We start from the raw sequence: 27,010 nt of genomic DNA on the forward strand, positions 1-27,010 counted from the left end.
TGGAGCATGACTCGGTATTGGTTAGTGATTCCCTTGTCTCAACGACATTTATAAAAGTGAATAATGATAATAATAAATAATGCATGGCCCATTAGACCAGTACTTCTCAAATAGTGGGGCGGGGCCCCCAGGGTTGCGCAGAACGATGCTGGTGGTGGCGCATGTGACCTTGGGGAACATACTTTTTTGCCGTACTAGAATAAAGTGTTTTTGCTCATCCACTGAGTGGGTGGCAGTGGCGCTCTTATTTTCTGCATGTGCGCAGTATTTTTGAACCAAACAAGAGCACACGGCAAAGAGCACTGGAGATATGAAAAGCGAAGACGAAGAAATATGACGAAGCGTATGTAGCATTTGGCTTAGACTTCTTGCACAGCGGGAGACAAGGAAAGACCAATCTGTTTACTTTGTCTAAAAATGTTCGCAGCGAGCAGCAGGAATTCTTTTTTTTCACCGAAAACGTGCCGAATATTGCCAACAATCATCCCGCTTTGTCAGTGTTACATCAGTAACCCAGCGAGCACTGTCAGCATCATATAAGGTGGCATACCAAGTTGCTCAATGCAAAAAAAAAACACACCACAGCAAAGGAGCTGATATTGCCTGCAGCAAAAATAAAAACTCGCTTTGTCCAATGACACTGTCGTTTTTGTTGTATTATTTTTTGTTTTTTTTTGGGTCTAATTGTTTGGCATATTGTCCTCTCAAGTTAATGTTGCTAATCAATTTGAATTTATGATGATTTACTGATTTTATTAATGTTTTTTTCCCAGTATGAAACGGTCAAAAGCATATTGTCCTCTCAAGTTAATGTTGCTAATCAATTTGAATTTATGATTATTTACTGATTTTATTAATATTTTTTTCCAGTCAACGGTCAAAAAATGTATCTTGAGTCTATTGTAACAGTATGGATGTTTTTTTTTTCCCCACTTTTTTCTTCTTTGATATTAAAGACGACACAATGTTATGCCGAGGTGTACTTACAAGAATTTTATAGACAAATGATATTGCAGTATATTTACAGTGGCGGCAGAGAGTTGAGGGGGTGCGGAACGTTTACGTCTTCCTGGGTGGGGGCGTCACAGAAAATAAGTGAGAAGCACTGCGTTAGACTCTATCTGTGGACCAAACAAATCCACACAATTGTTTTTTTCCCATTACATGCGTTGAATTGATACGAAAACTTTCAATGCGAAAAATAATTTTTTTAAACCTTCCACTTTGCCTCAATGAAAATGGCTTACAACGCAAAACAGGCAGATTTAAAAAGTTTTGTGTTATGTAACAGTCTTGTGTGATTGATTAACTGTAACGAATGAGAGCCAACACAAAAAGACAACAGAACACAGGAATGGAGGAGAAAAAAGTCTCAGCATTTATTTGGAAAGCACGTTCCATAAAATGCACTGTAAACCAAGTAGATTAATATTAACGGACAGTGTTTGCTAAAAAAAATAATAAATAAATATCTACAGACCTACACAAGTTAGTTTTCCCATGAGCTTCTCACCTAACATAAGAAACAAAAGCAAAAAAATAATCACCTAAAATCCACCAATACTGTCTCTATGGCAACAATAAACATTAGAAGGAACACTGTAAAGCACAATTTTGTTGGTTTCCTTAGTAAGAAAAGGTCTAACGCTATCGAACTAAATGTAATTACATTTTTTTGCTAAAAAAAAAAAAAAAAAAACCAGTAAAAACTGTAGAGAAACTAGGAGGTCATAATGTGTGTCAACTACGCCCCCAGACTGCGAAATACAACCATATACAGCAGACAAAAAAAAGCTTATGGATCCCCCTTCTGTCATTCTCTTCTTATATCAAGGAAATAATCACACACACAAAATTTTAAATAAGGACAGAACACAAAAAAATATGGGCTTAACACTTTGGAGTGTTGATCATGAACAAATAAGTGTCATCAACATATTTCTTTACTTGAATGAAGCAGAAATGAGTGTAAAGGGGCAATGCAGGTCAACACATAAAGGTAGCCCTCTAGTTGACTCACAGACCAAACTACGAATCCTGTTTGAATCTAATTAAATAGGCACACAAACCAGACACTCAAAAGGTTTACTCACTCCCTGCAGCTGGTTATTAAACGGAAGACCAATACATTAATTAAAATTTGTTCTACGAAAAAAGCTCTTGGGTTTTATGCTTTGTTTGTATATTTTTTTAGACAAATACAAAATGTTCACATGAAATTAATAAGAAAGGGGAAACAAAAAAACGCAAGAAGAATATAAAGACAATCCTAAGTGCATATAGTCATTGACTTTTGGCAGTCAACAGAGCAGCAGTCAGTCTTTATCAATTCTTGGCATTACCCTGCACAGGTGTGCACACATGTGTGTATTTGAGAGAGAAGATGGTGAGTGAGAGAGATCATCCTGGCTTAACGTTGATCAACTGTAATGTCAGAACTCAATGGCAGTAACAGTTGGAGTATTCCGGGCTCCTAAGGCACTACCTGCATTGCTTTCTGGCAGAAGGCCGTGGTTGAGACTGTAAAACATAAAAGCGATATCGTCAAAGTTGTCCAATGAAATACAATAGCGCACCGCATGAGTGCTATTTTTAGACCGCAAGGCTGTGTGACGTCACCATCGTAAACCGGAAGGGGGTCAACATAGAAGCGCGCCCGCATACAACCAATGCTAGTATTGCTTGTTTTCTAGCTGTAGTCTTTCAAATAGGAGTGGGAACCTTTTGGTACCTCACGATACGATACGATTTGCAATACAAAGCTCACGATAACGATGATCTGACGATAAGGCGATACGAAGATTATCGATACGTTCGTCAGGAAATCATTCTAAAATATTCTATAAACAACTAATAAAAAGAAAAACAAGCTTCTGCTGTGAATTGGAATGAGATTATCACTAGTAGACGTCCAATCCTTTTAAACTGGGAGGGTGGCAGTGAATGAACATTTGTTCAATCGCTGCCATCCCTCCCACTTCAAACGGATTGAACGTCGATGGCCGTCAGTGGCAGCCAGTGACAGGCAATGAGGTAAATTTGGGCTATTTAAGGTCATTTGCCTGTTGATTTTCAGTTACTTCCTGTTGATTTTGGGGTATTTTATGGGCCACTTCCTGTTTGTTAGAGTTACAGCACAGGAAGTGACCTGGGAATCACCCAAATGAATAGGCAGTGACTCAAACTCAACAGGAAATGACCTGTAAATGCCCTGAAAATCAGACAGAATGACTGTGAATGCTCTGGTTTCGAATGAACTAACGTTCCCAGTCTAAATGGATTTGGCGTCGTGCACTGTCAATGCAGTCTTAGAGTTAAATGAGACACTATTATGGTGGAAGATTTTGGTATTTCCTTTTTATTTATTTTTTTAGACATTGGCACCTTTTTAAAACGATGTCTCGATTCATGGCAGGCGAATATCGATAACCTTTTGTGATACAAAGTATCACGATATATCACCATTTCGATATTTTGTTACACCCCTACTTTCAAAAAAAGAGTAAACACTGCTGCTATGGAACTTGTAGAAACGACTCTAGACATTACAACCTTCCACATATGAATGATGTTTTCTTCATACGTTTCCTGAAGCCAAAAACTTAGAGGGAAAAAATGTGAACAATGGATTAACTTATGCGGACGGCCAACAGACCAGTTTAACGCCAGCAAGGTGAAGCCATTCACCTTCATATGCAGTAAACATTTTGTTGGGGGCCATGGTCCTACTGATCGACAATCCTGCCCCGAAGAGGTCAGCCATTTTGATATTTTTACTTATTTTTAGCGTGGCGTTTTGCCGTGCGGCTTCTGTCTGACAATGAATGACCTGAAAAAAATTTAAATTTTATTTATACATCACAACAGTCATGTAGGCCTATTTTTCTAAAATACGGATTTTTAAAATAAATTAGCCATGTTTGGCCTTGGTCTTTTGTATAGTAAGCCTGTTCATGCCTACAAGTAGGCTCTAGATTTAAAAGCTTTACCTTTATTGTTGCAAAGAAACAACCTGAGTAAGGGGGAAGTGTAAATAAAGGAATACAATTAAGATTTGTTATTGATGAAATAATTAAAAGTGTTCGTTGGCTGTCACAGAGTAGCATTTGCAATCGCTACACAAAATAGCAACATAAATGACCCCCAAGAACGGTCAGAGACGTAAGACAAACAGAGGATATAAAACATCTAGTTCATTCACTATTTACATGCATCTAGCATAAGGGACAAACGCGAGCTTGACCCCCATAGCAACAGTTTCTAACGATATATTATTGAGCAAAAGTAACGTGTTGCGTGCGGTACGCTATTGCTTCATTTATGCGATGAAATAATACTCACAGATTCCATTTAGGAGCCACTTAGGTTTGTTTTTCCATGTCACACCAAAGAGGTAGACAGGTAATCCGGTGGCAATGATACCGAAACCGATTGCACACTCCTTTGGTGTCTTCCAGAAGGATACGATGATAAGGAACAGGCAGGCCAGCACAAATGACACAGGCAACAGGATATTTACCTACAAGAGAGGACAAATATAACCTTTAATTAGGCAATAATGAGCAGAAGAGCTACTCAACCTTAATTTGAATTGTCCCAAAGACGCCGCAAGTCTGGAGTTTCTTTTGTGAACAAGGTCAATGCAAGACAGATACGAAGTAGAGGTCGACCGATATATGGACTTTTTTCCAACATCGGCCTTCAGCTGATTAACAAAAAAAAAAGCTGATTAAAAAATAAATTTGATCAGGCATGTGTGTGTAGGCAACTGTGGCCACCTCTGACTGACTTTAGGACGGCAGAAGGACCCTGGGGCAGCTTGAAGGCAGACTACTACAGGAAGTATCAGGCTTGCCTGTTTTTTTTAAATATTGTAAGATTTTTTTTATTTTTATCTTGCATGAGAGATTATGCATTGTTGCATTAGCCTTTTAAGGTGTTTACTGAGTGATCCTTACACTCTAAATGTAACTCGTAGCGTTAGCCTAGCATTCGTGTTAGCTTTAGCTTTACCTCTTAAACTCACTCTCACTTGTTTACATCTTGTTGTGATGTCCTGGTAGGTGTAATTATTTGAAAACAATGTACTGTTCTTGCTGAGTGTATATAATCTCTCACTCTCTGTGTGTGTATAAAGTCTCAAGTCGTCATTGTAAATTTGAATTTGTTGAAGCAATTTTTTAAAATGCCTTTCATAATCTACATGCTTAAAAAAAAAAAAAAAAAAAGTATATCAGCCTCATATATTATAATATATTTTCTGTTAGCAACCCTAGCAGCAGCTAATGTTACTGTTTAGATTGACTGACACTGGGCTGCTATTGAGGTGTGTTAACACCCCAGTAATGGCGGCCACCACTAGAGCGCGACATCAACAAATCTCTACTCAGATTAGTCTATATGTACAACAATTGTGTCTCACTTCCTGTTACAGTCACCTCAGATGTTACAGTCACTAACAAGGTTGCTTGGCATCACTAACGACATGACTTAGCAGTATCGTATGCTACATAGCCATATCGTGTGCTAAAGTGAGCAATCGGAAAGTGAAAGGCAAATAAGAAGCGGCAAAGTAAGAGGAAGTAAGGAAGTAAGTAAGAGGAGTAAGGCTTTGGTCTACAGCAGGGGTCCCCAAACTTTTTCCTGTGAGGGCCACATAACATTTCCCTTCTCTGATGAGGGGCCGGGGTCAGTTTGTAACAGAAAAAGTGTGACGATTGCAGGACTGCCTAAATGTAAAAAATTATTGTTTTTCAGAAAAACACAATCAAATAACCCTTTCTGGATTCTTCATGAAACAAAAGTAAATAAAATAAAAATAATAAAATAATATAATAACAATAAATAATAATAACACTTAATTAAATAGATAATAACCAAATAACCCTCTCTGAGTTCTTCACAGACAAAGGGCAGGAAATAAATAACACTATTGAGAAAAAAAAAAAAAAATCAAAATGTTCTCTGGTATTGGTCAGGGGGCCGGACCAAATATGGAGGCGGGCCGTATCCGGCCCGCGGGCCGTAGTTTGGGGACCCCTGGTCTGCAGTATCACTATAAACACTTATCTGAATATAAGACTGCAAAAATTGCTACTTATATCGAGCCATCCAACCTCATAGATTTTATTGGCCTGTAAACAATGCAATTTAATGTGTTTTACACCAAATAAAATTACAAGGCAAAAAATTGTAAGGAGCACAGATAAATTACTTTGTTTTCATCTGAATAAAAGTTTTCAGTTTTAAAATGTTAAACATTGTAACAGTTGGGGCCTTTCTCACCACTTTAGACCAATTGCTCCAAATCTGAGCAGGATCAAACTTTGTTTGCATGTGAGCTTTCGCATGCTCGCATGCAAACAAAGTGCAGCATTGGCACAATAGTCCTCTGTGTGTTAAGAGTGTCCTACAGCAAGTGAGCAGTCACTTTACCAGCAGCTGACAACCATTCAGTTATTTTTTTTTTGTCCTTTAATCTCAGCTCAATGTTCATTCATTCATCTCAGCTAATGAATGTGTCCTTGTCGGCAATGTAGACAAAGAAGTAATATCTGTGACAGCCAGAATTGGGACAAAGTTACAGTTGGAATTAAGAATTGTGGTCAAGTTTTATTCAACTGCGAAATTGTGTGTTCAAGTGAATCAATAATTCTTGTCAAAACTTTCAAATTGCTCGTTCACTCCAAGACCGAGCATGACTCGGTGCCTGGCAATTGGATGTTCTGTCCAGCCTACTACATTGTGTTTGAAATCTTTTTATTCAAAACACACCCATTAAAAACTGTTCTTTTGATAAAATGATTGAGACGCAGGAAAATCCAAGTCCAAGTCAGCCTATAGATCATACTGAAGCTTCCAATGTTAATCAATATGTTGTGGTATTTTTTGTTTCTGACAATTAAACTTTAATTTACACAAGTGGTCTAAGGTTTCATACAGTTTGGCTCTGTTCTTTTACAATACCATTTCTTCCATTCTCTGATTGGCTCACCTTAATTGGTCTTTCTAGCTCAGGTTTCTTATAACGAAGGTACATCATCCCAACGATCGCCATGGCGATGCAGAGCCAGTTGAAAAAACTGAAGAAGTTGATGACGGAGAAGATGTCATTGGAGAAGGCATAAAGCAGTGTCATTATACACTGCCGAGAAAGAAATAATAGAAAAAATAGTTAATACAATGAAAGTGTTTATGCAACATCCAAAATATCTTAAAATAAAGAAAATTTCAAATTCAGGGTTATTTATCATTAAAACACAACTATTTCTCAGTAGTTTGCGTACAGTAGGTATCACAGTCTTGAGATCCCTGATGTGAACTTTGAATATGGTAGGGTTGATCCCTTAGCTTACCTGTGCTTGTAGACTTTTGTTGTATCCAATATAACAAAACAAAAAATAATTATAATTGTTTTAAGTTCTTTTCAGTGTGGTAAATATTGTAGTCTTTTATTTTTGTAAAATGAATCAATAATCGTCAACATGGGGGCAGTTTACATAGTGACGCACCGAGAATACGACGAATTTTATGTTTGCATTTACATACTATCTTGGTTCCGTCTCCATTCGAATGATGCCGTATTCATGCCAGGCCCTATAGTTTTACAAGGCGACAGCAAATGATGCATTTCCTTGACAACAACCTCCTCAGCCTGGAAGACAAAATACTCGCCTACTCGAAGCAATGTTGTCCGTGTGGTTTTTACTTTTGCTCCAAAAAGCACTAAAATGCAAACATGAAATATATATATATATATATATATATATTCAAAACTACTGAAATACAAAGAAGACTGTTTGGTCAGTTATTTCTATAACACATACAAAAACTGATTTTCATTCAAAATTGTATTTTTTTCAATGATTTCCAAAATAAAAGTTAACAAAAACAGCAATAACCCCAACCTCCATCTCCTAATTTTTATTTTCCCTCATTTCCTCACATACTAAATGCCAAATTTTAACTACTTAAGAACATAAGATGTATATTAAAATTGAAGTAACTAGAAAAAAATACTTTTTGTTGTGTTTTTTTTATAATAAAGATATAAGTAACATAAATTCAGAAAAATAAGTACAAATGACATATAATGCTGAGTGAAATGGAGTATATTTTGAAGATCACGCAAACATTGACTTTTTTTTAAATCATAAGGAAATGAATAAGTAGCCTAACACAAATGAACAAATATAAGTCCAAAGTGCACATTGACAGCTAAGATGTTCTGAACCTCCCCATCAGAGCAAATAAAACTAAATATGATAAATAAGCCTCCTCAACTCTTGCCTTTCTCTTAAAGATTTGATCCATTTTCTGTTGCATTGCCCTTTTTTTGTTGCATCAATTCAACAAACTTTTTTTTTTGCTGTTTCAGAAAACATGCACATTTGAACCAATCAGAGCTAACCATCTCTGCTGGTCCCATGTCAGCTAATTGAATGGATAAATGAGTCCAGGCGTTTTGCTTTGCTGCGTGCATTCGCACATTGACGTGACTTGTCATCGTCAGACTCAGATACTGTAACTGCAGCAGCTGGGGAAACCTTAATGCTGTCCATGGAATAAAACAAATTATAAATATCGGAAACAGATTATGCTACACAAGCCCTTTATTATGCTTGTTGTTAACACTTGTGTATGTAAATCGGATCTTGGTAGATTGTTTTCTTCTTGGAGATAAAATGCATGTGTGGCAGCTTTGTATTTTTTATTTTTTTTTACATAGCGTTTTGACAGTTGCCATCATATTTTCGGAATCAAAGCACCATATACCGGAACTGCGTTCCGGCCCTGAATCTTATACCGGAACTGCCTTCCTGACTGTTCTGGCCCACTTTCACCCCAACAGGGACCAGGACAATGAATATCGCGCCATTTTTACGTTATGTTGAACTCCACAAACTCACTATCACAGTAATTTCATATTTAGGTTTTTGAACATGTTTACAAGGCTTTAATAGGGTTACTGCCATAAATCTCATTACGCATGTGAGCCAGCATTCCGTCACCATGCAGTTGAATTGCGCTTGTTCATGAGATTGTGGATAAATTAATGTATCAGCCACAGAAAAGATACTCACCGTGAATATTAAAGAAGGGAGTGGGGTCAACAAGGTTGGGTGGATCATTGACAACAGACAGGGCAAGTGACCTTCCCGGGAACCCACAAAGAATAACCTAAAATGTCCATTGGCCAGTATTAGCATGAGGTCATTGTCAATTTCATACATTTGCAGGAGCTGTGTTACCTTGATGATGTGAAAAGAGACCCATTGACAGACCCAAAGCAGGACAATCCCACAAACACTGGGATGATCCATGCCATCACACCTAGGTGCCGATCACCAAAATCCTATGGGACATTTAGACATTTAAATGAGTCCCAGCAGTATTTTTAGATTACGTTTACTTTGATACAGCTGGATAACTAGATAAGAAATTCATCAAAAAAGGAGGAACATTTTTCTGTAAAACAAGGCGCAAAAGCAAAGAACAGGCAAGCATTTAGCAGTCTTTCTTCTTAAAATGTGGCCGTTTGTTCCAGTGAGACAATCTGTTTAGTGCTGCAACAATTCATCGATTAACTCGAGTAATTCGATTAGAAAAAAAGCTTCGAATCAAATTTTCCTGCTTAGTGGATTTGTTTAATTAGAATGGTGTTGTAATGGCTTGTTTTGGATGTGTCTGCATTTTGTTTTATTGATTTGGGTTGGTACACTCCGCTCTAGCAGCAACAGTGAATATGACATAACTCATTTAACATGGCTAAATCCAGCTGCTCCCTGTTAAGACCAACGTATGTAAGGTCAGTTTTTGTTTGAGCTAATGTTTTTTTTATGCATTCGTAATTTAGTTCATATGTATATTTAGCCTTTTTTTGTGGGAATATGTGTTTGAACGAAAAAAAAAAGTTGTCATTTTATAGCATTTAAGCTAGCAGACTTTTGGTATGCATGTTAGTTCTTATGTTGTACTTATATCCTCATTTATTTATTTTTTTCATATTGTGAGGCAAAGACCGGGTATTTTAATTCATTTTCAAATGCATTTATTGCTTTTGTGAAATGAAAGTGCAATTCTGCAGTTTGAAGAAACACTTAGGAATTTTATTTCTTATTGGTATTTAATGCGCTTTTAAAAGTGCAATTAGCAAGCCTTTGTTTTACATCTTCTAAAATTTCTACTGTAACACATTAAATGTTTCTAATCCAATTACTAGATTAATCGATTATTTAAATAATCGATTGCTGCAGCCCTAAACCTGTCTGTTGCATTGAAAAAAGAGATGTCACTATTTACACAGGAGGCAAAACCAAGTTGTTTTGGTCTCCTGTGTAAATAGCGACACCTGTTTGTTTAACAGTTTTTATCTTTTAATATTCACCAACTGCTAAAAGCCCTTACCACAGCCACAGCTCCTGAGTTGATCATCTCGTCAGTTGTGAGGGTGGTGAAGTATGCCAGGTTGGTAAGAACATACACTGCTGTCACAACTGGCATAGAGATAATGATGGCTCGAGGGAGGTTTCTGAAGTTGACAAACAATTAAATAAACCATAAATCATTTGACTTTTTGATTTGGCATCTTACACGACTATCCGTCAGGGACTTACTTGTAAGGCTCAATCATCTCCTCAGTGACAAAATTCAAGTAATTCCTGGATACAGTAGGGAGAGAAGGAGCTTGGTTGAGAATGTTTTACATGTGAAGTTATTTTGACAAAAAGTTGGGCTGATCATCTCCATTCATCATTCATTAGCAGCATCAAGTGTTTGTACAGTGCTGGCCCAAAGTATTGGCACCCCTGCAATTCTGTCAGATAATGCTCAATTTCTCCCAGAAAATGAGTGCAATTATAAATGCTTTGGTAGTCATATCTTCATTTATTTTGCTTGAAATGAAAAAACACAAAATGGAATGGGAAAAAAAATACTAGATCATTATCATTTCACACAAAACTCAAAATATGGACCAGAAAAAAGTTTTGGCACCCTTTGAATAATCATGTGATGCTTCTCTAATTTGTGTAATTAACAGCACATAACAGGTGGTGGAAATAACTAAATCACACTTGCAGCCAGTTAAAATGGATTAAAGTTGACTCAACCTCTGTCCTGTGTCCTTGTGTGTACCACATCAAGCATGGAGAAAAGAAAGAAGACCAACGAACTGTCTGAGGACTTGCAAAAGCAAAATTGTGAGGAAGCATGGGCAATCTCAAGGCTACAAGTCCATCTCCAAAGACCTGAATGTTCCTGTGTATACCATGCGCTGTGTCATCAATGAGTGTAAAGCCCATGGTACAGTCGCTAACCTCCCTAGATGTGGAGAGAAAGGAAAAATTGACGAGAGATTTCAACGAAAGATTGTGCGGATGGTGAATAAAGAACTTCGACTAACATCCAAACAAGTTCAAGCTGTCCTGCAGTCCGAGGGTACAACAGTGTCAACCTGTACTATCTGTCGGCGTCTGAATGAAAAGGGACTCTATGGTAGGATACCCAGGAAGACCCCACTTCTGACCTACAGCCATAAAACAGCCAGGCTGGAGTTTGCCAAAACCTACCCGAGAAAGCCAAAAACATTTTAGAAGAATGTTCTCTGGTCAGATGAGACAAAAGTAGAGCATTTTGGGGAAAAAGCATCAACATAGAGTTTACAGGGGGGGAAAAACGAGGCCTTCAAAGAAAAGAACACGATCCCCACAGTCAAACATGGCAGAGGTTCCCTGATGTTTTGGGGTTGCTTTGCTCCCTCTGGCACTGGACTGCTTGACCATGTGCATGGCATTATGAAGTCTGAAGACTACCAACAAATTTTGCAGCATAATGTAGAGCACGGCATGAGAAAGCTGGGTCTTCCTCAAAGGTCATGGGTCAGCAGGACAATGACCCAAAACACACTTCAAAAAGCCTAGAAAATGGTTTGAGAGAAAGCACTGGAGACCTCTAAAGTGGCCAGCAATGAGTCCAGAACTGAATTCCATAGAACACTTGTGGAGAGATCTGAAAATGGCAGTTTGGAGAAGGCACCCTTCAAATCTCAGAGACCTGGGGCAGTTGGCCAAAGAAGAATGGTCTAAAATTCCAGCAGAACATTTTAAGAAACTCTAGATGGATACCGGAAGCGGTTGTTTTGTCTAAAAGTTTTGCTACAAAGTATTAGGCTGAGGGTGACAATACCTTTGCCCGGTCCATTTTTGGAATTTTGTCTAAAAGGATGTTGTTGTTTTTTTCATTCTCTTTTGTGTTTTTTCATTGCAAGCTAAATAAATGAAGATATTACTACCAAAACATTTGTAATTGCAATCATTTTCTGGCAGAAATTGAGCATTATTTGACAGAATTGCAGGGGTACCAATACTTTTGGCCAGCACTGTATGTAAGTACATTATATAGTGTTATTTACAAATTGTTGAACGGTAACGGATGCTATGATGCGATAAAACAACATATGGACACAGTGCTGTGGCTCACAATTTGAAAACACTTACCAGCCACCATAAGCAAATAAGCCACTGTAGAGTGCCAGGCCAATGTTTCCAAACTCGTATCGGCTGCCCTCAAAGGAATTTTCCGGGAGAAGTGAATCTGTGTCACCTGGTGAGGATAAACAAGCAAGGTAAAATACTGTAGGTCACATCTAGAGATCTCTTTTTTTTTTCTTTGTCAAGCATTATAAAAAACACAAGGAATGTGTACAGTAGTAGTTGGAGTCAATTCAGCACTATAGCAACAAACATGATGCCGAACATCCAAAACAAAGAAAGCACAAATGAGCATGGCACTATCTGAGTCAGAGTAGGTGAAGATTGGAATGTAAAGTCAGTAGCTTAAGTTTCTCCTTGATAGTGATGAACATTATCGTCACAGCCCCTTCAGTGGACCTCCAGATTTCTGCCGGTTTCAGGGCATCCCAGCCACATTCCTGACAGAGCTGATCCCCGCAACATGCACACACATTCTCAGACATAGCGTCGGTTACTAACTCAACAGTCCCCCGGGCATGTTTCCATTAGAAGGGTTAGCCCTATACCTACAGACTACGCGTGAGAACAACTGATGACCGTGTTGTACATTACAACTGGCCACCCCCTGGACTTGTGACCCAGTAATCCAAAGGAAATTGTACGCTTATCTGGTTTGTGACGCTTTAAATATTCATTTTAAGGATTTATGGCTAGGTTTGGCCCAGTAATGAACCTGAGCGCCTCTCTATAATATACCTCAATTCCATAGATAATAGCCATTAATATTCACTTGTCAAATAAAATTAACTGGCCCATACTTGGATGACTGCAGCAAATATTAAATGTCATTTACTTTACAACGTAACATTATGCAATTCAAGCAAACGGTGAGTATTGGTTGAAATGTTTGATGCTGTCAACTTTACCACTCTGAGTTAGCCAGCCCTCAAAATGTTAGCATGCCTTCGCACCCAGAACACGTGTACAAGCGCGGAGTCCATTTTTGATGTTTTAAATTAGGTGTTGGATAATTTATTTGCATGCATGCATCTTTGTATAGTCATACAGTAGTAGAGAAAATCACTGCAATCTTCCCATTCTACAGGTAAAAGACTATCTTCAGGCACTAAATAAGTCAGGAGAGTCACTCCTGACAAACTGCAGTTACTCTCGAAAGCTATTGTGAAGCAGAGCTGCTCTTGGCAGTAGTAACAGTAGTTTGGAATGTTAACAAATAGCTTCTTAGCTGTACCAAAACGGATCATGACAATCATTCTGCCGTTTTCTATGCCATATGATGTAGGCGGCATACACACTGCATCATGAGGTCACTGTAGTGCACAATCCTGAACCTTATATTTATGGTCAGTTGGTATCGTAACTGGTGCAACGCGGTTTTAAGCTACTTATAAAATATATATATGTTTTTTTTTACCTGTCCTGTTCAGTTGTTTAGACACGGAGAATAGGAATCTGAGTGTCCTTATGCTCTGAACAGTTTTAATGTATCACATGGGAGTTTGATATACAGTACTTCATTGTGGTTGTTTATTATGTTTTATTTATTAGGCGAAAGCTGTGTGCAGGAAGGGGTTATGGAGGGACAGAAAGAAGGGAAGCAGACAGAAAAGGAGAAAAACAAACAACAACAAGACATAAAATATTACATGCCTATGATACCTCTGAACATGGTGTCGCATATTACACATATTTAAATACACATATATTTGATATATATGTGGCGGAAAACACTGACAAGACTGAAAAAGCAATTTCTGCTCTTGCACTCCTCTTTAAAAGGAACCGCTGTATTTTAAGCCAAAACAACTTTTGTGTTTGATAGAACAATGTCTATATGCTGCCATAGCAGATTCATGGCGCATGAAGCCCCCAGACTATTTTTAATTTGTCCATTTTACCCAGGACGTTACAGACGTCGCGCAACCGCTTTAGTTTCAACCCAGCCATAAAATGAAGGTAATTAATTATATTTATTATTCAGAATCTCTGTCATTTTTAGCTTAGAATCATTAATTGATGTCTAATATTTTGTTAAAAAAAAAAAAAAAAAATTATTCACTTGCAGCTTTTAAACTTTTAAACAAATGACATCACAATGAAAAAAATCGTGTCTGTAAAAAAGTCACAGATATCTACCTCATAACTATCGCTGAATTGTATTTTTTGTGTTACTATCGCGTTTTCTCCGATATGTTAGATGATAAATAATCGATCCATACGAAGAAAAATTTAAGAAAAAAAACGTTTAAAAGGGTAAATATATGAGAAGAACATCTCGACCACTCCTTGATGTCTGCGATTTCTGCATCGCGACCCTTGTTTTATTACCATGTTTCACCCATAAAATCCCCCAAAAATCCAGCTGTGGCCATTCACAGCTGTGTCTTGACACTCAGTGATACATGCTACATGGAGTTTTTGGATCGAAAAGAGGTAAGTACGCGATATCTCGTTAAAATCATGGCGTCTTTAATTATGCTCTCGCGTTCTCTCACCTCCAGATAGGGTTTTGGTGTTTAAAACATTTTTTTAAACGCCCTCCTAAATTGAAATTTGGCCAAATTGGGGGCCTCAGAGCGGAACTTTAAGTCACCCGAGTGTTTTCCGCCATATATATACATTAGGGCTGTCAAAATGATTGCGTTAACGGCCGTTAATTATTTTTTTTAATTAAGCACGTTAAAATATTTGACGCAATTAACGCAGATGCCCCGCTCAGACAGATTTAAATGACAGTACAGTGAAACGCTCACTTGTTGTGTTTTATGGAGTTTTGCCGCCCTCTGCTGGCGCTTGGGTTTGACTGATTTTATAGGCTTCAGCACCCATGAGCATTGTGTCAGTAATTATTGACATCAACAATGGCGGGCTACTAGTTTTTTTTTTTTTTTAAGAGGGGTTTTAATATAAAATTTCTATAACTTGTACTAACATTTTTCTTTTAAGAACTACAAGTCTTTCTATCCATGGATCGCTTTAACAGAATGTTAATAATGTTAATGCCATCTTGTTGATTTATTGTTATAATAAACAAATACAGTCCTTATGTACCGTATGTTGAATGTATATATCCATCTTGTGTCTTATCTTTCCATTCCAACAATAATTTACAGAAAAATATGGCATATTTTATAGATGGTTTGAATTGCGATTAATTGCGATTAATTACGATTAATTAATTTTTAAGCTGTAATTAACTCGATTACAAATTTTAATCATTTGACAGCCCTTATATATATATATATATATATATATATATATATATATATATATATACACATACATACACACACATATACATATATACATACGTATACATACGTATATACACACATATACACATATATAAACACATATACATACATACACACATACACACACACATACATACACATACATACATACATACATACATATATATATATATATATATATATATATATTAGGGCTGTCAAACTATTAAAAATTTTAATCGAGTTAATTACAGCTTAAAAATTAATTAATCGTAATTAATCGCAATTAATCACAATTCAAACCATCTATAAAATATGCCATATTTTTCTGTAAATTATATATATATATATTCTGTAAAATAATTTGTTGGAATGGAAAGATAAGATACAAGATGGATATATACATTTAACATACGGTACATAAGGACTGTAGTGGGCATTTCACTCTACTGTCATTTAAATCTGTCTATGCTGTCCTCACTCCGAAGCGTCTACTTTTTCCAAAGCTAGACAGCTAGTGAACGACGCCTTAATAATCAGACTTCTTCCTTTTTCATCTGATTTATTAATAAAATGGCTTCAAACCATTGTCCTCTTTAGACCGTAGTGAAACTACAAAAAAAGTACACAAGCATTGCATTAGCAACAACGTTAGCTTAGCACGCTATACAGGTTCACTAAACATAAACAAAAAGCGTCTCATACAAAAAATATAACATTTCGCTTACTAACATAATATGTACATTCTTTACAACAACAATACTTACGGACAAATCTTGTCCAAGAATCATATAAGCACAACATTACAACGTAAGCGTCAGCCCGAGACGTCGTGCAGCCATATTGAACTGGCAAGAAAGCAATAAACCATGTTGCAAAGCGACCACAAGAGTTCGCTGTTAGCACAAAAAAACCTTGCTGTAAAACTTACCAAAAGGCAGAATACTGTCTGAGCGGGACATGTGCGTTAATTGCGTCAAATATTTTAACGTGATTAATTTAAAAAATTAATTACCGTGCGTTAACGCAATAATTTTGACAGCCCTAATATGTATATATATATATATATATACACACACACACATATATATATATATATATATGGTGGCATTCTATTCTATGCTACCTGTCTGATCACTAATCCTGGCACCAACAATCTCTCTACCTGGGTGTGTCTAATTGCACCCAGTCATATGTAAACCTACTCAGACGCGTAAAAGAACAATTAAGACGAAAATGATTACTTGGGCCAAATAGTACAGACCATAACCTAGTTGGCATCCTTAAGGGAAATGATGATGTGTGGATGTCTTATGCTATACATACATTTTATAGGATTGCCTTTTGTTTGTTGGGTATATTTGAAACCAACTATTCCAATCAGTGTAAGCAGATACAGTGTGCAGTAGTGCTTAAGTGATTTGAACAACCAAGCATGCAGACAAATGAATATCAATACTGAACATGAAATATTTCAACTAGGAGTACTTTCCTCATGGTTTTACCTGTACAATGTAATAATACTCAAAACATGGAACCTAGATCTTACCACATGATCTTGAAAGCTGTGCACTATAGCAAGACAGGAAAAAGTGACGCAACCATTCGTTATCAGTGAAGAAAAGTAGGAGAAAATTGCAACAAGTAACAACGAAAATTAACTTTTATCCAAGCTACTTCAGATAAATTAAATACCACCTCACCTTGAAAAGATCATAGGACCAAGGCTGCCTAGTGCGAAAATATTCACATCGGACTGCTAGTTACACACAAATGCAACAGCATTCAGGCACTAAACTACAAGCTACACTAATAGCTACCAATTTTTTCCATTTCATTTAAACTGTGGTATTTCTGAATCTTCACTTATGACTCCACTTTTAGCTCAGGACCTAAAGAGTGACAAAAAAAAGAAAAGATTTTGTCCTCTCTGTTGTTACTGATGAGAACCCTTCATACCCAATAAATATTACTTCAAAGTGCAAAAAAAATTATCATTTCAAACATTTTAAATATCAGTTTTTCCTTTGCTTGCCTTGGGTCAGATTAGCCCTAGCTTCTTTCTGTTTTACAGAGATAGCCCAGAAAGGGACTAAATTCATTTGGACCACTTGGACGTCTGATGAGCTTTTTCAGTTAATACACACAGCTTATGGTGTGAGTTACAACATAAAGTCACAGGCACATCAGTCCCTCATCATAAGACAGTTCTGCATCACCACAGATGGGGAATTTCACCCTTTTTCAGCTGAGAACAATGATATTACATTTTAAAATTTTGTTTTATTTTAAACTAGGGCTGTCAAAATTATCGCGTTAACGCGCGGTAATTAATTTTTAAAATTAATCACGTTAAAATATTTGACGCAATTAACGCACATGTCCCGCTCAGACAGTATTCTGCCTTTTGGTAAGTTTTACAGCAAGGTTTTTTTGTGCTAACAGCGAACTCTTGTGGTCGCTTTGCAACATGGTTTATTGCTTTCTTGCCAGTTCAATATGGCTGCACGACGTCTCGGGCTGACGCTTACGTTGTAATGTTGTGCTTATATGATTCTTGGACAAGATTTGTCCGTAAGTATGGTTGTTGTAAAGAATGTACATATTATGTTAGTAAGCGAAATGTTATATTTTTTGTATGAGACGCTTTTTGTTTATGTTTAGTGAACCTGTATAGCGTGCTAAGCTAACGTTGTTGCTAATGCAATGCTTGTGTACTTTTTTTGTAGTTTCACTACGGTCTAAAGAGGACAATGGTTTGAAGCCATTTTATTAATAAATCAGATGAAAAAGGAAGAAGTCTGATTATTAAGGCGTCGTTCACTAGTTGTCTAGCTTTGGAAAAAGTAGACGCTTCGGAGTGAGGACAGCATAGACAGATTTAAATGACAGTAGAGTGAAATGCCCACTACAGTCCTTATGTACCGTATGTTAAATGTATATATCCATCTTGTGTCTTATCTTTCCATTCCAACAAATTATTTTACAGAATATATATATAATTTACAGAAAAATATGGCATATTTTATAGATGGTTTGAATTGCGATTAATTGCGATTAATTACGATTAATTAATTTTTAAGCTGTAATTAACTCGATTAAAAATTTTAATCGTTTGACAGCCCTATTTTAAACCCGCACCGCCATAAAGTGTTGAAGATCATGACCTGGTAAAGCCAACAGAACCACATTACCAAGTGAAAGATTACATACAGAATCGGTGAAAAAGGGCAATCTTGAAAAAATCCATCAAACGCTGGAATGCTTACTCCCTACCGTAATGCAAATGAAAACACTGACACCGTGGGACCAAACAGCCTGGAATAGTGTGTCAAGTAGCGCATTTACCCACAGGACACTGAGTAATAGGGACCTCCCTAAGTAACATTTAGATCCAGAGCACTTCCCCCAGTGTCCACAGGATGTTGCTGAGATATGTAAACCAAGACAGTCCTCGAAATCCAGAACCTACTGGAACCTTTGGCAGATCTGATCCTTGTCACCTCGGAGCTTTTCACTCACCTCGGCAATTAGGAGATCATGCCTCAGAATAACCAGACAATGCATCCTCTGAAGGAGGAGGTCAGTAAAACTAAGGTATTCAAAATTTCCTTCCCACTGCGTCCAGTGTTGAGGTCAACAGCACCACATCGCTACACAATATTGATGGTACAATGTTTTCACCTATTTAGAGGCCAGATGCCCGAACAGAATTCTTCAAAGTCATCCAGAAGTCATTTTACATAGCCTCAACCAACTCCAACTATGCCTTAATTTTGAATCAGCAAATGATGGTTCACATCAGTTGCTTGCGGAGTTCCCCAGGCCCAAGATGCCTGATAGGACTCATTCTTCAGCTTGACAGGATCCCTCACCAATTATATAAGAATTAATCAGAATTCATACGAATTGCTACCATGGTAGCACCAATCTCCTTACGATCATTGCTTTGATCATCCACCTTAACAATGGACGCAAAAAATATAGCCCAACTGATAAAATTTCCATCACCTCTTCATGGGACAAGATCAAAATTCAGCTTGAGGAGGGAATTGAAACTCCTTCTGACAAGGGAGTTTGAGAGAAGGCTGCAAACAGTGGTATTTCCTAAAAGACCTTTACAGTACGTTTGTTTCTGCCATTTCAGATTAGCATCTTCAAACACCACGAGATGGTGCTCAGTTGACAGCTCCAGTCCTCTCTTCAACCGGGTAGCCTCAAGTCTGATAAGTTGCTGATTGAACTGGGAACCTACGCTGTCCTAGCGCCAAGTGTACATGTGGACGCCCCTTTGTCTCAACATGGTGTTTGCAATGGACGATCTTTAACAAGCACAGATGTTCATGTCAGAACACCACTCAGGTTGATATCAGGGGGGGGGACCCAGCAAACCAAGAGAGTCCGAAGAGCTCACCCTCACCCCTTTCAAGGACTCTAAAAAAGGTTGGTAAAATGAACTGGTGGATAGGCACAAAAACAGCCAGGAAAGGAAAAGGCTACCATCTTGTTCATCAGTGTACGCACCTGTGCTTTGTTTAGTCTTTCAAAGCTGTGTTTTGTTTTGTCTCTTACCATGGACTATTTGACATTGGTGACTGCCAGGGGCATAAAGTCCCAGGCACCTTACTGTAGCTCCTGGGCTCATTAGGGGGGGAAACAAAAAACCTCCACACATCGTGACTGCTCATTCAAGCACCTGTTGTGAATTTTTAATTCCAGTTCCTTGTTAGGGAAAAGCAAGAGTGCAAAACAAAATTAAGTTGATCTCTAAACCAGAGTTTCTCAATTTTTTTGTGTTACGCAGAGGAAAGACGTAATGTTTTCGCCCCCAAACACTCTGCCGCCACTGTAAATAGTATTGTTACCTCCCTTGGTCGTGACTCTTGGAGTAACATATGGGAATCAGACACTACTCAAGATCACCTTTAACGTGTAGCGTTTATTGCCGCGAACACAACACGTCCGGCTGTCTCGACTGTCACCACACACACACACACACGCGCGCACACACACGCACACACACACACGTATGCACACAGAGCCTGTCAGCTCCATGGCAGCACTTAAAACAGTATCATTTGTCGATAAAATTATTATAATTATTGCATTTTATATATTATTATATTGTCTTCTTGGTAACATTAAAGGAAAAAAAGTATTATAGATCAACTTACAATATGATATATTGATATAAATGATACAAACAATTTGACCGAAGAAACAAAAATTGTTAGAACAAAAAGGACAGTGTCATTGGACAGAGGAACAGTTTTTATTTGCTGCAGGCAAAATCAGCTCATTTGCTATGGTGTGGGGTTATTTTGCACTGAGCAACTGGTCTGACACCTTATATGATACGAACAGTGCTCGCTGGTTTACTGATGTAACACTCACTAAGCGGGACGATTATTACAGAGTTTCCCCTACACATTAAAGATTATGGCGCACCGCCACACCAAAATAAACCAAACTTTTTTTTTTTTTTTAAGATTTAAAGATATATTCTAATATATATAATTTAGAATTTGTATAATTTAACATGACTTCTAAATATATATGTATATATAGCTCATTGTTTACTCACTATTTGCCATAACTCGTCTGAAATAGCATGTCAAATACAAATTCTTCCTTTACACGCTTTATTTTGAAAATCACATTGGTTCTCCTGTTATAAACTTGCACCTGACTACATAGGGGTGAAGATGGAAATCGGAGACAAAACCACAGAAAGGTATTTCAATCTAATGAATGTAATTCTGATTTAAGCCTTTCAAAAAAAAAAAACTTCCTTAATATGGAGACTGACGTAATTTTTAAGTTCATTATGGCGTGTCTTTGACCCAAATTGTCGTGTCTTAGCATAGCATTTGTTGGTTTGCTGACGTCGCTGGTTGGAATTTCAGATGATTATTTTTCAAAGAGAAAAGTTCCTGAGTTGGAGGGTCAGGTAACAAAAAGACTATTATTGTTGTGGTGATGTAGACCAACACATTCCGAAATATTTAATTAGCCTGAGGCTAATCAAATATTTCGTAACGTGAGCCTCATGTTCAGAGGTGCCCTTCAGTTCCGAAGTTATTTAGCCCTCACGTTCAGAAGAGTAGAAGTAACCAAATGGTCATGGTAAGCTTTGGATTTTAATGTTGAGATAACGTTTCAAAAAACTGACTGAGGCAAGATCACAGTTGGAGATGCAGATCAGGAAGGATAATTAAGTCCAGGGAAGGAGAACTAAGAAATAAGCAAACACGGAATCTGGCTGGAACCCAACATGGACAGATATAGCAAAGTTCAAGCCCTAGCTATAACACACAAATTGAGTATTAAGAATTGTGCAACTAATATTTGTATTAATCATAATTGTCTTGTTTAACTTAAGTTACAGAGTTGAAAAAGGTTGTTTATAATTTCGCATATTCATTATCCCAAAAAATTACAAACAGATGGCGAATTTGCATTGAAATCAGTATTTTTCATACCATTTAAACAAATCTTTTTTTTTTTTTTTAATATCACTTTGCATTAGGGATTAACTTTAAAACAATCAGAAAAGTAAGTCCCACAAAGACACTTTAGTTTTAATTTAAATTGAATTGACTAATGTAAACTGCGAAAGCATGGGTTTTCTAATTGACAAATGTATCATATATACTATTGGGCATATTAAAGAATCTCTGTGCACCTTTAGAAAATTAGTGTCTAAGCCATATATTGCACAGTATACAAATTTAACTCATTTATAATAAAAAATACATCCGACCCATTTTTTTCTGCAATTGTAAACCCAAGTGGGGGTTTATTAACAGAGCAGGTTATTATATACTAGGGATGTCCCAAATCCTGATCGCGTATTTGTACACCCGTGCCACCTGGTTTTGAGAATCTGCTGATACAGAGTCCCATTCCGGTACCGAAAAAGTTTTTTTTATTATTATTTTTTTTTATTTGAGCAAAAGTTCCAAACATGTTAGTTTACTCCTTATAGTACTACCTCTTCCACTTTTTCGGGGAGTGTTGCCATTGTATTTCTGGATCATTTTGTTACTTTTTAGCCCTGCTTTTTATTTTATTTTTTAAATTAAAAACCAGATTCTTTTCACCCGGTTCTCATCCTCTGAAATGTGGCGCGATCGGGACATCCCTATTATATACAGCATAAAAAAAGAAAACTTGTGGACATGTGTATGAATCTTGCAGTACCTTGGCCAATCTTGACAAAGCCAATGATGATGATCAGGCCGAGAGCCAGCAGCTTGGCTGCAGCAAAGAAGTCCTGCACCCTGGTAGCTGCCTTCACACTGTAGCAGTTCACAAAGGTCAACAAGACTGCCAAGGGAGAAAAGACAAAAGTGTTGGCAAGTGAGAGAGAAAACACCTTTATGCAAGTGCCCTATGCCGTCATCTCATTCTTGGGTGCCAAGCACTTTGCACCGTAAGACTTTTTATTGGTTTTTGCACACGTACAGTGCTGGCAGACCCCATCTATCGTTAGACACAGCACCCCATTAAAATTGACTAACCAAACAGCAGGTCCCTTCAGTTCCTAAATCAGGTCGGAGCCACAATACAAAGATGAGACTGGGCACAATGAGGCTCTGTGTTCAGGGGTAGGGTAGTCTACTTTTTCCGGTAGAGTGGAGAGCATATATGCACAATGAAAAGAAGATTCATCCAAGTGTACAGCACATAGAGTACACCTGACTGGACCACGCATCTATACTGTATGTGTTTTACATAGAGTGTATGTTCCCATTGCTCTCTCATTCAAGTGCACAGTGACATCCAAAAATTAGGGCATTCCAGGTATGCTCAAACTTTTTCATACCACTGTAAAATTCTAAATACGCTGATCATTATACTCTCAGCATGTCAGGTGAAGAAAAAACAGTGCCTCAATTTGTCATGTGGTTTCACGCAGGATTAGCCCTCAAACCATATGAAGATTAGGTTAAGGTGCTTCTTACACACCGGCTGCTACCACATGCAGTCTAACACATTGGTTGCAAATGTTCAAGAGTGGGCTCATATTGAAACAAGTAATATTGTCCATTATTGTTCAACCAAGAATTTGCAACAAAAACTTGGGCACTCAGGTAGGATATGCACAGTATTATGCTTGAAACATTGTTTGCTGCTGTGCATATTTATGTAACATTTGAGCCCATAATTCTTTAATTTAAACAAATATGTATAACTAAGAAGAAGGGGAAAAAATCAAAGAAAAGAACTTCAGGAAGGGACACCCTATTAAACCTTATTTAATACTGTTTCAATCCATTATAAGGCACTCATTTAACTCATTGTATGCCACAGACAACAATAGATGCCCAATCCATTAAAACTGGGAGAGGCTGACACAGAATGATTGCTGTCAGACTTTCCCAGTCAAAATGGATTGGACGTCCAGTGCCGTCAACTGCACATAAACATTAGCATTCACAGCCAGTCCTCTCAGTTTAAGTGAATTAGATGTCTATTGTTATCTTTTTTTTTTTTTTTTTTTAACCTCGCCTGTTCAGCTGCTTTGACACGGAGAATGGGAATCTGAGTGTCCTTATGTTTATGTTATCAACTGCAGGCAAGGATTTAGTCTAAAATGTCTAATGAAATGTCTCATTTCTCTCGCTCTCACTCTGTCTCTGTCTCTCTCTCTCTCTCTCTCTCTCTATATATATATATATATATTTTTTTTTTTAAGGTAAATAACTATATTCTAAATATTTGTTTAATTTCTTCTATTTAAAAAAGTTTAAATAATCTATATTTTTACAGTCTTCGAGCATTATTTTCGGGGGGTTAAAAAAAGGATTTAAAAAGAAAAATGTTGTTAATGCAATTTTTTTATTAATCATATTTAGAGTATTTTGGGGGGCCATGTCCAGGGTTTATTTCAGCTTTTTTTTTTTTTTTTGTAAATGGTATTATACTTATATAGCGCTTTTCCACCTTTCAAGGCACTCAAAGCGCATTACACTATCTCGCCATCCACCTACTGCTCACGCAGCACCAGGAGCAACGTAGGGTTCAGTATCTTGCTCAAGGACACTTAGGCGTGTTCATCAGGGCGGAGAATTGAACCCACAACCTCTGTGTTGGGGGACAACTACTCTACCACTGAGCCACGCCATTATTTAGTTTTTATTAATCTATATATTTTTTTAAACCATGAAGAATACATACAATTATTAATTTAGAATTTAAAAAATATTTTCAATATAATTGAGTCTATACATGTGGACATCAAATATTGGGTTAATGTGAGCCACAAGTGTTTTGTTTTGTTTTATTAAATGACCAAAAAAATAGTGACTTGCCTTATAGTGAATTATAGTTTAGTAGTTTGTATTTGTACATCCACTTGCTACCAAAAAAGGCAAAGGGATTGAGCATTCAGTGCGTCGAGTTCTTAACAATTATAATTTAACAAACATATATTCTTATAAAAGACATAATACAAGAAAAAAAAACGATACTACATACATTTTAAAGTTAAATATACCGTATGTTGTTTGAAAAATTGTAATTTTGTGTCTGTGGAAAATGACGTAATATGTCGTGCGACTCTTAGGAGCGGTTTATTCACAAGGCATGCAGTTTTACTACGTCGTGCTTTTCCTTCCCTGATCCGAACATTAAATCGGAAAATGAAATACTGTTTACATATCGCTGACGGAATGGATGTAAAAATGAAACGTGATCAGCAAGGTAAGGATCGGACAAGTTTCCACTGAACGAGAAGTTGCATCATCCAGACGGTCCTGATACTCACGGATGCAAAGGCAGGCCACAAGCTTGACTCCGTCCTCCGGTACAGTGCACACAGGGAACAGGGGCTTGAGGAGGTATGTGGCAAAGACGTAGGCGACGATATATTGAGACGACGGCCGAATGATGAGCAGCTCAATCCAGAGTTTGAGGAAAGCCGGTAGAGAGCCGTACACCTCCAGGATGTAGGCATAGTCCCCTCCGGACTTGGTGATGGTGGTCCCCAACTCCGCGTAACACAGAGCTCCCACCATGGAGAAAACTCCGCATACAGCCCACACCACCAGGGACAAGCCCACGGAGCCGCACTCTTTGACCACGCCAGCCGGCGTGACGAAGATGCCCGAGCCGATGATAGTGCCCACGATGATGGCCACACCGTTCATTAGGGTGATGTTTTGTTTTAAGACCACCGTCTCCTCGCCGTTCTCTCCTCCTACGGCGCCGCTCCCCAACATCTTTTCCGTCACTTGCGGGTCATCTTCTTTGCTTAACGAAGAATTGGAGTTTCTCTTTTTTACCGCCGACATGTTTCCCCCTTATTAGCAACTCAGATTGTCTTCCCACTATTTCGGTTGGCTGGCTTCGTTCTTCCTCGCGGGCCGGTGAGCCGCCTGATGCCGGTCAGGCTCAACCACGAGGCTTCCACTGAATGAGGGTCGGCGGGAGTCAGAGCAGCGTGTTCTCTGCTCCGGGGAGTCGGTCAGTGAGTGAATTACAGTCCAAATTGCCATGCTGCTCTCCCTCCTCCAAGGCCAGCCCCATGTTCTAGCTCGACGAGACTCGCTCATCATGCCCCAAACACGTTTGCCACTTTCCCCCTCTAGAGGCGCAAGGTTGCACTACATCAAGGTGCCCACATTGCTCAAAGTTCCCCAACCTTTTACAGTTTTTCACAATTGCTCAAATTTAACTCACTAAACCAAATGAGCAGAGGTCTAAACAAATTTATGAAAACTAGCCCCCACTGGTTAATACCACAAACACATTACACAGGATGATTCCATTCACACAACACAATTCTCCTTTCTCATAAATCTAAAGACATTTTGAATTGCTAAAACACAAGTTGCAAAAGAAATTCGCTCAAGTTCTCAAATGAAAGCTCATACAACGCAAACGTTGCCACAGTCAGCTGGACTTGAACAAAATGAACACATCTGGCATCATTTGTTAAACATAACGACGAGGTGGGTAGAGTAGCCAAAAAATTTTACTCAAGTAAGAGTAGCGTTACTTCAAAATAATATTACTCAAGTACGAGTAAAAAAGTATGAAGTAAAAAGAATAAGTAATGAGTAACATTTTGAGCAACTGCTAATTTTTGTTTGATTTTTTTTTTAATCAATGGTATTTTTTCTCTCAGCACAAATGTATCTATATGAACTGTTGTTATAATTATACTGTACAATAATCCAATATATAACCACATTTAGCCCCCCCCAAAAAAAAAAAAAAAATCCAGCAAGAGAGAAAAAAAAACAAATGTAGCATTATTCGTCCAAAGAACATGAG

The 27,010-nt window shown here is 37.7% G+C and overlaps 1 protein-coding gene across 1 annotated transcript; it reads right to left on the reverse strand.

Annotated features, from left to right (window-relative positions):
* Positions 1 to 1,355: 1,355 nt before the first annotated feature.
* Positions 1,356 to 26,265, reverse strand: slc7a5 (solute carrier family 7 member 5). The gene is made up of 10 exons (XM_057836944.1): positions 25,500 to 26,265; positions 22,931 to 23,056; positions 12,498 to 12,603; positions 10,617 to 10,661; positions 10,408 to 10,531; positions 9,252 to 9,355; positions 9,084 to 9,180; positions 6,995 to 7,144; positions 4,342 to 4,519; positions 1,356 to 2,520 (listed from the first exon to the last, which is right to left on the reverse strand). Exons 1-10 carry the CDS (start codon positions 26,023 to 26,025, stop codon positions 2,474 to 2,476), a joined length of 1,503 nt encoding a protein of 500 aa, XP_057692927.1. The 5' UTR covers positions 26,026 to 26,265; the 3' UTR covers positions 1,356 to 2,473.
* Positions 26,266 to 27,010: the final 745 nt, after the last annotated feature.

The sequence above is a fragment of the Corythoichthys intestinalis genome, chromosome 5, assembly GCF_030265065.1.
Source record: "Corythoichthys intestinalis isolate RoL2023-P3 chromosome 5, ASM3026506v1, whole genome shotgun sequence".
In the NCBI taxonomy this organism is placed as follows: Eukaryota; Metazoa; Chordata; class Actinopteri; order Syngnathiformes; family Syngnathidae; genus Corythoichthys; species Corythoichthys intestinalis.